General features: G+C 29.4%; 1 protein-coding gene across 2 annotated transcripts in view; it reads right to left on the reverse strand.

Moving 5' to 3' along the window:
* Positions 1-17111, reverse strand: part of LOC135951934 (fibronectin type-III domain-containing protein 3A-like) — a 387209-nt gene that overhangs the window by 292904 nt on the left and 77194 nt on the right. Inside the window, exon 2 of one of the 2 annotated variants that reach the window (XM_065501687.1) lies at positions 5023-6290. In XM_065501687.1, the coding sequence (XP_065357759.1) occupies positions 5023-5989 (967 nt within the window). In that variant the 5' untranslated portion in view covers positions 5990-6290. The remainder of the gene's footprint in view (positions 1-5022; positions 6291-17111) is intronic. The other variant, XM_065501688.1, reaches the window with a different exon arrangement.

A 17111-nucleotide genomic window follows, 5' to 3' on the forward strand; every position in this document is an offset into this window, starting at 1 on the left:
CATGAAATCCTATTTGGTGTTAATCTTTTGGGCTAATGTTTTTCTCGCATTTTTTTTTTCTAGCTCCATTTTCTGTTGTAGTTTTGTTGTTGAGCTTTTTGTTGTATTCATGACTGTGTACAACTAAATTGAAAGACATTTAAGTAATTTTTATTAGGGTCTCTATAGACAACAAACATTACAAAACATTAGATAGAATATCGTAGAACAAATGGTGAACCAACTGAAAGGAACAAGACAATTTTACCTGTGTGTACAATTTTGTAGTGACAAGTAGCACATGTAAGTGTGCGGCTGTTGGATGTTTATGTATGGGACAGGGCTTTTAATGAATTATATCAAATTAAAATTAATTACTAAGAAGATTTATGAAGCATTAGATTAAAAAAATACAAAAAGAAAACATTCAAAGCCCACCCTTTTCGTAAAAATTCCAGGGATTAGTAAGGAATTTTAGGGGACAGCAGCGGTTATATACATATATCAATGGAAGTTTCTTTTGTGTAAGCTTTTAGTATATTTTTAGAAAATTTAATGTGTTATTCTTTATAGTTTTTTTTTTAATAAATTAAGATGTTAAATTTTAATGGCAACATTATAAAATTTATTAAATTTATAAAGCAAAAATCAGATTAAATTTATGGAGTTACTTTACATTAATATTTCTTTTACTTTTAAATATAAATATAACAAAATACTCTCTGTTGATAAGGTTTCTTTTTGAAAATGTTGAAACTGTCGGCAACAATGTTGCTAAACATTTCAAACAAAACATAAACTATAAGCATTTGAGATTTGCTAAATGTTAAAATTCCAGCAAAGATGATGCTAAACATTGAAAACAAAAATATATTTAAATCATTTGAATTCTTTATCTAACATAGAACAAAATTTGCAAAATGTTAAAAATAACAGCCACAATGTTGGTAAACATTTTTCAAATCAATGAATTCTCAAGATTTGTGATTTGCTAAATGTTAAAATATCTAGCAACATTGTTGTTGGCTTTAGAAATGATTGGAGTTGTTAATCAATAAAAAATTAAAAAACAAAATTCTATTAGAAAATTACAAAATGTTAAAAATAACAGCAACAATGTTGCTAAACATTTTTCAAATCAATGAATTGACAAGATTTGTTATTTGCAAAATGTTAATGTTGCTAAACATTATTCTAAAAATGAATTAAAATGATTTGAGATTTTCATCAATATAAAATTCAAATAAACATTTCTATAACAAAAAAGTTCAAAATATTTTAAAACCCGCAACAATGTTGCTAAACATTTTCATAAATATAAAATTAAAAAACCTACATATTTTATTAATATACATTTGAAAGCAAATGTTTATAAGGAAAGCTACTCTGTTTGAAGTATTGAACAAAGTTTTAAGACATGTTGCTTGCAACATTGTTTTTTTTACAACTTTTCATTATGAAAACAGAGTACTGAAAGAACTGGAATGAAATTTTGTTTCCAAAATCAATAACATAAACTGATTTAACATGTGCATTGTTATACACTAAGAAATTAGCTTTAAAATATCTTGAAATATGTTTAGTATACAGAAATATCATCTAGTAGTTTCCTGAATTATCTAACGGGCAAAACTAGAGCTTTTACTTAGCAGCTTAACAGTTAATGTTGTTGTACTTATAAACAATGTCAATAACAGCGTATTATCAACATTTTGGATAAGTAGAAGTTTTTAATGATGGAAATGTTTATAAACATGATGAATGTTGCAAGCAGTCGTTACAGACCGTTAAATTTAAATTGATATTGCAATTTCGTAACAATATAAACTTTTAAACTCGGCATTCATTTCGATTTCATTTGGAAAAATATGCCAAAATCCATATGAAAAACAATTAAAAAAATTGCTGTAAAATTTATTTAAAAAATACAACCAATATGGAAAATTCAACCAGAAAGTCAGAAATAAGACTTAACAAAAGAGAGTCTTGGGTTAATTTCGCATTTATTAAGAATTTTATTTTAAAGAACATTTTAGGTATAAAATGTATTCAGCAAATTTATGCAAAATGTTGCGGTCAACATTTTTGTAAATCCTAATAAAATTCTTAATAAATGCGAAATTAACCATAAGCTCTCTTTTGTTGTGTCTTATTTCTGACTTTCTGGTTGAATTTTCCGTTTTGATGTATTCAGGGACTTATAGTAAAATTTCACGGATACTATTTTTCCGGAACATTTAAACCCCTTAAATCCCTGTTTTAATGGTGTTTTTTGCTCTTTTTTAAAATAAGGACAAAAAAGACCCACGCCTTGAGGATTTAGAGGGTTAACATATTCTACAAAAATGTTCTCTGTAACATTTTACAGAAATTTGCTGAACACATTTTATACCTAAATTGTAAGGATCACATGGCTTATGCCGATTAACAATACGAATGTGCCAGAATTGGGAAACTTTAACCCCCCCACAAATGAAATTCAGATGTAAACTTTCAAAAAGCCGATACATGTGTCTTTTTTTTGTCTCCTCTATCAAAATTTATTGGTAGGACCTTGTAATTATTTTTGGTGTTGTACAGTGTAATTTGCTAAACTTCTTTACGAAAATTTGCTAAACTTTTAAGCCACAAATTGCTAAGCATTTCTAAAATCACCAAATTTATTACAAAGAAGTTCATGATTAAATTTAGATTACAATTTTATAGGAAAATTGCAAACTCTTTTAGTTAAATTTGTTAAAAATTATTCAATACTTCATTGAAGTTGTCAACTCTTAAAGTCATTTTTGACCTATTTTGGATTTATATATGGATTACAAAGTCATTAATATAGACAATATGAATATCTATTGACAGATATTTCAAAGACCTTTGTAACTACGCATGTAAGTAAGTCTGACCTACAATGTGTCAAAATCGGGAAAAATATTTATTAACTCCAAATTTTTTTCACTCAAAAAACAAAATTTAAAATTTTTTTCAAATTTTTTTTTTTAAATTTTTTCAAAATTTTTTTTTTTAAATTTGTTTCACAACTTTTTTTTATTTTTATTTTTTAAATTCAGTAAAAAAAAATTTTTTGGAGAAAAAAATTCGTGTTAAAAATATTTTTCACGATTTTGACCCATTGTAGGTCCAACTTATTGTAGCCTTATATACAACGTTGCAATGAACTTTGAAATATCTATCATTAGATATCCATATTGTCTATATTATTGACTTAGTAATCCAGATATAGAACAAAAATAGGCCAAATATCGAGGTTTTTTCCTTATATCTCATTTGTGGGCCGATTTTTACAGCTATCGACCGGAAGAATCCCGATATATTGATGTATGAATCATTAGGGTGGTCCTTAATAAACGAAAGTTGGATCCTGAAAAAATTTTAGGTAAATCGGTTGGGGTTAAGACGTGCCGCAAGCCCTCTGAAGTTTTGAGATGCATATACAAGGGGAAAAAATGCATTTTTTTCAGTTTTTGTAAAAATTTTGCCATTAAAAAATTACTTTTGCATTTTAATTTAAAAGAATCGAAATGTGTACGTAATTGTCATTCTAATGAGATATAAAAAACAGAAATTAGTCTAAAAATGTTAAAGTTATTAAAAATTCGCCAGGCCATTAGCGTGTCTCAGGCAACTAGAACAAGAAATATTAAAATAAAAGCTCATTTTTACTTCAAATATATCCATATTTACTTGTTAACCTATTCTTAGGTATGAAAAAAAAAATAAATTTTTTTAACGGCAGTTTCAAAACTCCATTTTCAAATTTCTAAAAATTTTGTTAAACAAATTTCAGAATTTTTTGATCATCTCCTTGGGATTTATTAAGAATATAATAGGGAATACAAATGTGAAAAAATTATGAAATTATCTCTTATAGTTTTTCCGTTCCTGTGATTTAAATTTTGAAATTTTCTAGAAAAACCAATTAAAAATTTTTTATTTTTTTGTTCATACCTAAGAATAGGTTAACGGTATCCTACGAAGACAAAAACTCATATACAAGTAAATATGGACATATTTTAAGTAAAAATGAGCTTTTATTTTAATATTTCTCAAAATATGTTAATTTTGTTCCTACCTTTCTTGTTCTAGTTTCCTGATACACGTTAGTGGCCTGGCGAATTTTTCATAACATTTACATTGCCAATTTCTGCTTTTTATATCTCATTAGAACGACAATTACGTACACATTTCGATTCTTTTAAATTAAATTGCAAAAGTAATTTTTTAATGGAAAAATTTTTACAAAAACTGAAAAAAATGCATTTTTTCCCCTTGTAAATGCATCTCAAAACTTCAGAGCGCTTGCGGCACGTCTTAACCCCAACCGATTTACCTAAAATTTTTTCAGGATGATTTTTTTTACTAATGTTCACCAAACTGGGGGGTGACAATGGCCAAAATTCAACTTTCGTTTATTAACTAATGAATCATGTATGTAAGTTATTTGGGGGCTACGGAAAGTTGATTTCAACATATAGACGGACATGGCTATATCGACTTCGCACACTTGACACATTAATATATACCATTGCCACTCATAGTGAGGTTATACAAAATTTTAAAAATTAAAAAAATAAATTTAAATTTTTTGGAAAAAAAAAATTTCCTGTAAAATTTATTTCACAAATTTATTAAAAAAAAAATCTTTTTTCTATTTTTTTTAAAAAAATTTTGTTTAACTAAAAATTTTAAAAAAAATTATTTTAAAGTATAATTTGGTGAAGGGTATATAGGATTTGGAACAGCCGAATATAGATCTCGTACCTATTTTTATTAAAATGTGATTTAAAATATTGTGAAAAATTTTAAATATTGATGTTTCTACATTTAAATTACTTTTGCTTATAATAATTTTATAAATAATTCCGGAGTTATTATGTGAATAAGCATTATTCGTTTAATATATGTAAGTCAGGGCATAACTTAAGCCTATAACGAAATTGAAAACGATTTTCTTCTGAATTTTTCTGAATTTTTTTCTTTAATTTTGTTTTCGAAACATTTCTTAATAACTCTCTTCAAAACTCTTACCATATTCTCCCGGAATCGCACACATGGCCTGATGATGATGAGGATGCTGGGGACATATGCCCTCATGCGGATGCGGAGCTATATAATATTCCGGATAGAATTCACCGTGATATTGTATATAAACCGGTCCCGGACCAGGTTGAGCAGCTGCGGCAGCCACAATATTACCATTGCTCATATTCGAGCCGCCACCACCAGTGCCGCTATTTGAACTAACACTGCTGGTGGTGGAGCCACTGGGCGACAAACCACCATGACCATTTTCCATGGGAGGAGTTGGTTGCTGGGACTGATGTTGTGGTGGGCCGTGCGAGCCATGTTGTGTTGGTGGTCCATGGGGGGGACCGTGATGATGGTGATGCATGTGTGGCGGCATAGGACCACCACCGGTGGCCGCCATATGAGCTTGCATGGCGGCTACTAAGGCCATTTGTTGCTGATGCTGCTGGGGATGATGGACCGCACAAGGTACTAGTTGAGCACCCTGAGGCGGTGTGGCTGTTTGTTGCAAGAGAGGCGGTGAGGCTGGCAAGGGGGGATTCGAGCCAGCTTCAGCGGGTGAGAGCTGCTGCTGTTGTTGTTGATGCATGACAAGTTGTGGTGGCTGGGCAACATGTTGCATGTGTGTATATTGTGGTGGTGGTGGCTGTTGGTTGTTTGGTGGTGGCGGCGCTTGTGTTTGTGGCTGCTGCTGTTGTTGTTGCTGCTGCTGCTGTGGCACTACCATTACTATGCCAGCCGCAGAGCTGGTCTGCTCCAACGAAGACGAGGATACACTATTTAAAGACGATGTGGAAGAAGAGGTTGAGGCCACATTATTGTTATTGAAATTTTTATTTTGTGATTTTTGCAGCGATTTTTGTTTGTCTGGTCGTTGTGACTGTGTTGGCTGTTGCTGCTGTTGATGTTGTTGTGGGGTTTGTGATTGTGTTTGTTCCGTTGCGGCCGAATTAGTCATACGCACCATGCTAATTTTTTAATTCCTTTTATTTTTTGTTAACAATTCAAAATTGAGTAAGTTTTTCTTTTATTAAAAAAGATTCGTTTTGTTTTTTCGTTACGTTATGTTGTTTTTCAATTCGTTTATTAGATTGTTTAATTTATTTAGTTATTTTGAGACTCTAAATTGTTGCGAAACATTGTTGCTTTTACACAATAATGTTTTTTAGTTTTGTTATTAGTTGTTTTTGTTTTTTAGGCAGTTATTTGTTTGGGTTTTTATATAAAAATCTTATGTTTTTTTTTAGGAAAATTTGTTGTTTTTTAAGCTGGAAAAATAAAAATGTTTTATAATTAATAACATGATTAGTGTTTTAATTGCATAAACAACAACGTTTGTGGGAAATTTTGTTTTGTAAACTCAACTCACGTTTTTCTTTGGCATTTTTCTAAAAGTATTTTCCAAGAATTTTTAATTTTCATTTTAGATTCTAGTTTTCTGCTGATAATTTTCAAAGGTCAGGGTTATCTTTTGATGTGTTTATTTTAAACGATGTTGTGTTGTCTTTGTTAGTTGATTTTCTTGTTTAATTATTTTTAGAGTTCATTTATTTAAATAAGATTTTTTCTGTTTTTCTGTTTGTATAAATAAAATTCCCCCTTTTTCTAATTAGATTTGAGTTTGTTTCGTTATATGCTTTTAATGTGGGTCATCATTATTATATTTGTTTTCATTTATATATAAAAAAACGTACTATTTTGTTATTATTATTCTTATCTGTTGTATTTCATAGTAAATAAATAATAAAAAAAAGCCAAACTGTATTTATAAATAACTTGGAGTATTTCCGTCTAAATCGCAACAAAATTGCGATAATAATTCATTCATGCTCAGAATGAATGTATGTTACGAGTGAGTGCAAATTTTTGTTTTCATTTAATTGACTAATAGAAAAAGTATTACAAATATATATAGCTATATCAACTGAAAGGTCATGTTGTCTACCTGTCAGCTTTAAATAATGACGACTCTTATCCGAATCATTCAACCAACTCTTAACAGAGGCATCCAGTCAACTCTCAACAGTTTTATAAAAATATACAACAAAATAAATTTGTTTTCCAAAATTACAAGGTCAGACCAATAAATTTTGATAGAGGAGACAAAAAAAAAGACACGCGTATCGGCGTTTTGAAAGTTTACATCTGAATTACATTTGAGGGGGGTTAAAGTTTCCCAACTCTGGTACATTCTTATTGTTATTCGGCATAAGAATCCATGCGATCCTTACATTTTAGGTATAAAATGTGTTCAGCAAAGTTATGTAAAATATTACGGAGAACATTTTTGTAGAATATGTTAACCCTCTAAATCCTCAAGGCATGGGTCTTTTTGGTCCTTCTTTTAAAAAAGAGCAAAAAACATTATTAAAACAGGGATTTAAGGGGTTAAAATGTTCCGCAAAAATATTATTCGTGAAATTTTACTATAAGTCCCTGAATACACCAAAACGGAAAATCCAACAAGAAAGTCAGAAATAAGTCATAACAAAGGAGAGACTAGGGTTTATTTCGCAAAAATTAAGAATTTTATTTTAAAGAACATTTTAGGTATAAAATGTATTCAGTAAATTTATGCAAAATGTTATGGATAACATTTTTGTAGAATATGTTAACCCTCTAAATCCTCAAGGCATGGGTCTTTTTGGTCCTTCTTTTAAAAAAGAGCAAAAAACATTATTAAAACAGGGATTTAAGGGGTTAAAATGTTCCGCAAAAATATTATTCGTGAAATTTTACTACAAGTCCCTGAATACACCAAAATGGAAAATCCAACCAGGAAGTCAGAAATAACACATAACAAAATAGAGACTAGGGTTAATTTTACTCTCAATACAGTTGTCTAGTCAACCAAGGCGAATTTATATACAAGGTGATGTCGGTGGCGAATTCAGGCAAATACGAGCGAATTCATGCATTTTTTATATATGGAGTTTGACATTCGAAACAATGAGAGAGTGGTTTTGAATGTCAAACTCCATTTATAAAAAATTAATGAATTCGCTCGTATTTTCCTGAATTCGCCACCGACACCAATTTGTATATAAATTCGCCTTGTAGTCAACTATATACAGAGTCGTTTGGTCACACTCTCAACAGAATCGTTTAGTCAACTCTCTAGAGAGTCGTTTGGTCACACTCTCAGCAGATTCGTTTAGTCAAGTCTCAACAGAGTCGTTTAGTCGACTCTCAACAAAGTCGGTTAGTCAAGTCTCAACAGAGTCGTCTGGGCAACCCTCTACAGATTAGTCAACTCACAACAGATTCGCCTTGTTCTCTCCAAATAGAGTCGTCTAGTTCTCTCTCAATAGAGTTGTCTAGTTTGCTCTCTACAGAATCGTTTAGTCAACTCTCAACAGAGTCGTTTAGTCAACTCTCAATTGAGTCATTTAGTCAAGTCTAAACAAAGTCATTTGTACAGAGTTGTCTATTCAACATCCTACAGAGTCGTCTAGTTAACTCTCAACACAGGTGTTTAGTTTACTTTCAACAGAGTCCTTTAGTTAACTCTCAACAGATTCATTTAGTCAATTCTAAACAGAGTCGTCTAATCAACTCTAAACGGAGGCGTCTAGTCAACTCTCTACAGAGTCATCTAGTCAACTCTCAATAGAGTCGTCTAGTTAACCCTCAATAGAGTAGTCTAGTTTACTCTCAACAGAGTCGTTTAGTCAATTCTAAACAGGGTCGTCTAGTATACTGTCTCATAGAGTTGTCTAGCTTACGCTCAACGGAGTCGTCTAGTCAACTCTTAACTGGGTCATCTAATTCTATCAGAATTGTTTAATCATATCTTAACAGAATTGTCTACTCTACTCTCAATAGAATGATCTGGTCAATTTCCAAAAGATGTTTCGAAGCTCAATTTCTTTAATACTTCACAGCTGTTTATTTCTCTTTGTGTTTTTTTATCACAGTTCAAATAAATCAAAGTTGTTTAGAAAAATATTCGTTAGAAAAACACAAAAAACAATATTAAACTTTTCTATTATACGAGAGTAGAATGTGTTAAATAAATATAATGTTTTACAAGGCATGGTTTCTAATGAATTTCTGTGTATTTGCTTTATTTATTTAAGCATTATGACAAAAAAAATATAAAAAACGATATCGTGTTGCCGCAAATAATCTGCTTCCGCAATGACAAAAAATTAACAGCAAAAAAAATTTTTGTTTAGAGTATAAAAGCTGTGTTTTTTGTTTGTTTAATAAATAAATAAAAAAAGCAATATCTAAACAGAACTTATTAAACAAATAAAAAACGTGTACAACATATTGTTTTAGAAAATTAACTAGATTGTTTTTAGAAGAAAATAAAAACAACAGTTTTTAATTAAATGGCGACGAATCTTAAAGCCTCTACAAGACTAGAGGATGGTATGTAAAACAGTTCTTGAAAAATCACAATAAATCAGCAGCAGGATAACTCCCAAATCCTATGGACAATCTGCTGATTTTGACTCATTTTTCCAAATAAGATTGAAAATCGTCAATGCATTTAGGTTTATGGAGCACAAACCTATAGTTAAAAGTCTTTAAAACCGTCTAACTACTCTTTGATAAAATTAAATTTTAACATACAGCTGATCATGAAGAGTTTCAGATCTAGTATATAGTAGATTTCAAAATAAATTTTTTAGAAGGTGTCCAACTCAGTTAGAAACTGCAATATACTCTTATTATGAATTATAGGGTACAGCTAAAACAAGAACTGTGTTTAAAAACAGATTGTTTTGCAGATAAATATTATTTGTGCAGAATTTAGAACAGGCGAAATGGGAACCATTGCAAATCATTTTGAAATCATGGCTAAACAGAAAGATTGTTGACTTTATGTGTTAAAAATCACTGAATAAAATTAAAACATAAAAAAATAAAAAGTCAAATTTTTAAAGTAACGTTATTTAGCGTCCATTTCTTTGATGAGAGAAATAAATATATTAGACAAATTAAATGTTATTGGACAGATAATTATATCTTATTTTTAAAATTCTAAAATGTGTTACTAACCGATATTATACCCATATATAGGAAACTGAGTCTGCCTTTCAATGTCTGCATTGTAAAAGGGTACATACTGACATCCCGTGTCTCTATAGTTTCTCTAAAGCTAGGATTCCGCATACACCGTAATCGGCGCCGATAAAGAAAACTGAAATTGAAAAACGTATTCGTCATCGTCTCGTTTCTGAATTGTTTTCGTTTCAGTTGGGTGCGTTGCGGCATAAAACAGAAACGAATTTATTTTTTAATTTTGGATGTCGCACTTTAAATAGAATTTCATTATTTTTGACAAAATCTATTATTTTTTCCTCTTTCAATAAAGAAAATTTATTTTTTTTATTCATTTTGATTTTCTTTAAATTTGAAATAAAAAAATTATTAAAATTATTTCGTTCCTACAGCACCAAAAAAAACCTACTTGAAGTTGTTTTCGTTCCGGCCCCAAATGACAGGTTTTTCGTTACTGATCGGTGCCGTTTCGTTCCCAATTTTCGTTGCCGATTTCTGAAACGAACTTTTTTCGGTGCAAATGTATGGAATTTCGTTTTCGGTGCCGATTACGGTGTATGCGGAAACTTAGCTTAAGTAACTTAAAGCGTAGTCACTATAAACGATTATTTTGTACTGAACTTTAAAAAGTAGTTCTCTTTCCCACCAGAAGTAATCACCCCTATCGCGAATCAATATTTCACATAAAATCTGTTCCCTTTTCCCATTTTTCGTTCATCAACTTTGTTCAGGTGAAAAAATTTTGGATGGAATTTTGTAAACAATAAACAGCTGTTACGAACAAAATCAACTATTGTGAATGAAAAGTTCACGATAGCAATTTTCCCTTGGGGGAAATATATATTTAATGGGAACATAAATTTCACATTTTTTGTCACGATAGGGATGAATATATTGGAGAGTTGTCGGAGGAAGGTTTGTTTACAAGCAATCGGTTATTGGACTTTCGATGATAGAAAATTCTTGTCTCAATAAGGCTGATGTTGAACTGCTGACTTTTGAACAAAAATGCATGAGAAAAATTTAAATATTAAAAGCAAATTAGACAATTTTTCAGTTTTATCCTATTTTTTTATATTAATGACCACTTTCCCTATTTCCGGCACACTGTGCAACAACATTTGATAACACACTATATCAAATATATATTTACAGTCTGTTAAATTCTTCTTGTTGCTGTCATTAATGGTAGATTGAATTGACAAAAATTAATTTCTTAGAAACTGATATGTCAAAGTTGTCAACTTAGATACACTCTCTTTCATATACACAAACACACACACCTTCCTAATAACAAAAAAAAAAAAAACAAAAACACACAAAATAAATTGAAAATAGGAGTAGAAGAAAAAAAACAGCAGTGTATATGTAAATGATTGTAATAGAAATTGAAAATAATACTCAAGCAAACAATAACAACAACTAGATAAAAATAAAGAACCAGAGGAAGTATAAAAAAAATACAATAATAACAACAAAACGAAAAAATAAGAAGAGACAAAATTATGACAAGCCATTAATGAAAAACAAAAACAAGTTGAAGAGCAAAATAAACAAAACAAAACAAAGAAAGTAAAATGGCAGCAACAACTACGAGACATGTAACAATTGTGACAAATACAATAATTAAAAGTTGTAGAGGATTTACGCATTCTTAGGGACTTTGTTTTTATACCCTTCAACTTCGTGAGAAGGGTATATAGATATAAGTTTGTCATTCCGTTTGTAATTTCCACAATATAATTTTCCGACCCTATTAAGTATATATATTCTGGATCCCTATAGATAGCGGAGTCGATTAAGCCATGTCCGTCTGTCTGTCTGTTGAAATAAATTTTCTGAAAACCCCAGATATATTCAAATCTTCAATAATTATGCCAGACATGCTTTCGAGAAGTTTCCTATTTAAAATCAGCAAAATCGGTCCACAAATGGCTGGGATATGAGGAAAAAACCAGGACAACCTCGATGTTTGACCTACATATATCTGGATTACTAAGTCATTAATATAGACAATATGGATATCTGATGATAGATATTTCTAAGACCTTTGCAACGACGTATATAAGACCATAGTAAGTTGGACCTTCAATGGGTCAAAATCGGAAAAAATATTTTTTAACACGAATTTTTTTTCGCAAAAAAAAAAATTTAAAAAATCCAAAAACATTTTTTTAAATTTAAAAAAAAAAAAAATTTAAAATCGGAAAATATATTTTTTAACCCGAATTTTTTTTTAAAATTTAAAAAAAAAAAAATTAAAATAACAATTCGACAAAAAATGTTTTCCTAAAAATGAAAAAAAAAACTTTGGAAAGAAAAAATAAATTCTGTTTACCTAAAAATATTTAAAATTTGTATTTTGAAGTATAATTTGGAGCCGAATATAGCTCTCTTACTTGTTTTTTTATATATTTAATAGAATAGGAGGACTAGTGTCAGAAAATTGGGCAAGAAACTTCTACAAAATATTAAAATTTTCGATCCTGTTAGAACGATATTAAAATACTGAAAATTCGACATTTCAATATTAGACGCTACCGAATGATATGAACCTGTTGATAATTTGAAAATGTTTTAAAATAAATTCAAAATGTTCTATCAAATTTTTAGCAAGTAAAAAAACAACACCAAGTTTCAAAACTTTACCAATAAAAAAATACTTTAATTTTAAACACTTCTCTGCTAACCCTCGCATGATTGTTAATACAAAAGAATGCAAAAAGTATAAAACTAAATAATACTCGTAGTTTGGGGTTGATTACTTTTAGTGAATCCCCTCAAATTAACACTTTGGACAAGGTGTTAATACCTCAATATATTTCTTTAGTCTTTCATTTCATTACATTGCATTTTTCATTATATTACTTTAGTTTTCTACTTTTTTTTTTTGTTATTTTACGTCTGTCTACTTACAATTGTTTTTGATTGCTAACTTCCCAGCCCTGGGTATTATTACAATAAGAACAAATAGCTAAAGAAAGCAAAAAAAAAAAAAAATAGAAACGGAAATTTGATGCTTTTTAAGCAAAAGTGACAAGTTTTTTTTACGAAATTACTTTTATGCTGGTTTTGTTTTAAATGCTGTCGTCCGTCTAGGTCTTTGTTCCTATTCTTTTCATTATCTATTTGTTGTAATTGTATTTGAAATCTAACAACCGTAATAATCTCTATGGCAGACACAGACATAATATTCTTTCTTTGGTCTACACAAATACCCTGGGATATAGTTAAATGTCTCTCGCACTAATGCTGCTTGTAGTATTTACGACGTAGTCAATCATACGTTAAAGCAGGTTGTAGCAGTAACGTAATAATTGTTTCTATTTGTTGTTATTACAAGAGTTTTATTAACTAAAATACCTACAAATCGCCATAAGCTATTTATGTAAATTTGTTTGCCTATTGCGGAATTTTTCCATTTTCTTTATTTTTTTATAACATTTATTTGAAGTGCTATGAAATTTAAAATTTCTGAGGACCAAAACTAATCATAGAATATGAACATTTTAAAAAGGCTTTTAAGGCTCAGAAAGTACTAAGAAACTCCTAGAGTCCTTAATTAAAAGTCAGCTGCATTCTTTATTTTAGTTGTTTGAATGCAACTAAAATAAAGAATTAAGAACGTGATATGAGGTATTGCTAATACAGGGCAACAAAATCGAAAAATCTTTAGAGGCTTTTGATGTCTTGTGGTTCCAGTAGTACAAATAAATTTTAAATTCTATGGATAGGTTTTTTTAAAAAAATGTTAAAGTATAATTGTGAATTTTTTTTCAGACGTTTCTCCACATAATTAATGTTAACGCAAAAACGATTAGTCTTATATTATTAAAATAAACTTAGAATAATTGGAATTTGCATAACCTTTAATCCCTTTATATATCATGTTTTAATCGGCTCAGTAGTTTCGGAGTTATAATAACAAATTGAAGCAAAAAATATATTTTTTAAGTGAAAATGGAAAATTTTTTTGTTTTAAAAAAATCATGAAAAATCGAAAACGTCAGAAATTGTTCAGATTTATGGCTTTTTCGCAAAGCCACATATAATAGCAACAAAATGAGATATCGATCGAAAAAATCGATTGATTCTTTTCGAATTTATTCACAATTAAGTGAATTCACTCATTTTCCCAAAAAAAATTTTTTTTTTAAATACATAAAATTGAGTAGTTAAAGTTCTTCTTTCGATTGATTGAATTATGAAAACATTTTCCCCATGCTATGTACAAATTTTCATCCATATATTACGTTTAAATCGGCTCAGTAGTTTCGGAGTTATAATAACAAATTTAAGCAAAAAATATATTTTTTATGTGAAAATGGAAAATTTTTTTGTTTTAAAAAAATCATGAAAAATCGAAAATGTCAGAAATTGTTCAGATTTATGGCTTTGTCGCAAAACCACATATAATAGCAACAAAATGAGATATCGGTCCTAAAAATCGATGGAGTCTTTTCAAATTTATTCACAATTAAGTGAATTCACTCAATTTCACAAAATTTTAGTTTTTTTGTTTGATATTCATAAATTTGAGTAGTTAATGTTCTTCTTTCGTTTGATTAAATTTTGAAAACATTTTCTCCAAGCCATGTACAGATTTTCATCCATATATTCCGTTTCAATCGGCTCAGTAGTTTCGGAGTTCAAATAACAAATTGAACCAAAAAATTAATTTTTTATGAGAAAATAGCAATTTTGTTTATTTTAAAAAAATCATGAAAAATCGAAAACGACTGAAATTGTTCAGATTTATGGCTTTATCGCAAAGCCACATGTAATTGAAATAAAATGAGACATCGATCATAAAAATCGGTGGATTCTTTTCGAATTTATTCACAATTAAGTGAATTCGCTCATTTTCACAAAAACAAAAAATATGTAAAATTTGCACTCTATTCTTTTCTGTAGAAAGACGGACTCAATTTTCTATAGAAAATTCTAGTCCGCAGAAAGACATATACAATTTTCTATATAAAATTCTTGTCTTTAGAAAGAAAGACTCAATTTTCTATAGAAAAATCTTGTCTGCAGAAAGACAGACACAATTTTCTATAGAAAATTCTAGTCTGCAGAAAGACATACACAATTTTCTATAGAAATTTCTAGTCTGCAGAAAGACATACACAATTTTCTATAGAAATTTCTAGTCTGTATAAAGACAGACACAATTTTCTATAGAAAATTCTAGTGTGTAGAAAGACAGACACAATTTTCTATAGCAAATTCTTGTCTGTAGAAAGACAGACACAATTTTCTATAGCAAATTCTTGTCTGTAGAAAGACAGACACAATTTTCTATAGAAAATTCTTGTCTGTAGAAAGACAGACACAATTTTCTATAGAAAATTCTTGTCTGTAGAAAGACAGACACAATTTTCTATAGAAAATTCTTGTCTGTAGAAAGACAGACACAATTTTCTATAGAAAATTCTTGTCTGTAGAAAGACAGACACAATTTTCTATAGAAAATTCTTGTCTGTAGAAAGACAGACACAATTTTCTATAGAAAATTCTTGTCTGTAGAAAGACAGACACAATTTTCTATAGAAAATTCTTGTCTGTAGAAAGACAGACACAATTTTCTATAGAAAATTCTTGTCAGTAGAAAGACAGACACAATTTTCTATAGAAAATTCTTGTCTGTAGAAAGACAGACACAATTTTCTATAGAAAATTCTTGTCTGTAGAAAGACAGACATAATTTTCTATGGAAAATTCTTGTCTGTAGAAAGACAGACACAATTTTCTATAGAAAATTCTAGTCTGTAGAAAGACAGACACAATTTTCTATAGAAAATTCTAGTTTGAAGAAAGACAGACTCAAATTTCTAATTTTCTAATAATATTTTAATGAGGAGACTTGATACTGTTTTCTTTTAAATATTTCCGGTTTCTCATAGTTGTAAAACACGTAGTCATACAACGTAGCCATGTAAAGTCGTTTGCTTAAATTGTTAACAAATCTTTTTTATATAATGTTTTTTTAACACAAACTGATAAATATAATAATCGACATAAATTTAACTAAAGCAAGGCATAAAATAAATTTTTCAATACTAAAATACAAGAAATCACGTAAAAAACTTAAGATTTTCTTTCAGCTGCCACGTCACACTATAAAATAATGGGCCAGACATGATTTCATAGCCAAACATTTTATCAATATCAAACACATCAACCAACATAACATGAATATTTCCAATATGTTTTATTTTACAACATATATAAACGGGAAAACTGTAGCATGTAGTAAATTTTTTACCAAACACAGCTGCTGAAAATGTGCCATAACATTAGAAGAGTGGGAAAAATTGGTTTTCCTATAAGAAGATTTACTATTTGTTACAAATTTTATATGAAAAATAGTATTAAATCAGAAAACTAAATAATGACTATAAAATTGTTGTACTACATTTAAAATAAATTATCACAGTGAGTAGTCCCTAGACTCCGGCATTGAAGGTGGCTGGCAGGAGGCAGTTGATTGTATGTTCAAATGAGCAACTATTTACTACCTACCAACAACAACTATTACGTGTCAGTTTGAGGTTTCTCTTGTTGAAAGGATTTTTTTAAGGAACAAGCTCTTCTTAGTTGGTTGGCAAATGTTTAAAATTATTTTCTTTACTTGCTAGCTTTTCTATGCAATATCTATTGTAAATTGTTAATGAAAAGAAACCCTAATACTATTATAATTTAAATTTTGTTGTTAATGAAGGAAACGGTGGCTGTGTGTTGCTTTACTAGATGTGTTACTAAATGATGGCGTTACGTTACTATAGTAACATAAATTGTAGTTGCATACCAAAATATGTCTCAATTTTCTTTTTGTGTGGTAATAAATAATGCTGGCACTTGGAAATATGAGATGTGTTCGTAACGAATACATCTTAAAATTGAAATTATATAAATGTTGTGGTTGTTGCGCTAGACGTAGCAACGCTATGTGGCACCTAATCGTATTACGTAGTTAAGTTTCTTTGAAAGGCAAGAGGAAAAGAAAATAAAGTGTTTAATTATAGAAAACTATATTGAGAGTTTTATACATTTTAGTTATATTTTACACAATT

Source organism: Calliphora vicina, chromosome 2, assembly GCF_958450345.1.
Source record: "Calliphora vicina chromosome 2, idCalVici1.1, whole genome shotgun sequence".
Lineage (NCBI taxonomy): Eukaryota > Metazoa > Arthropoda > Insecta > Diptera > Calliphoridae > Calliphora > Calliphora vicina.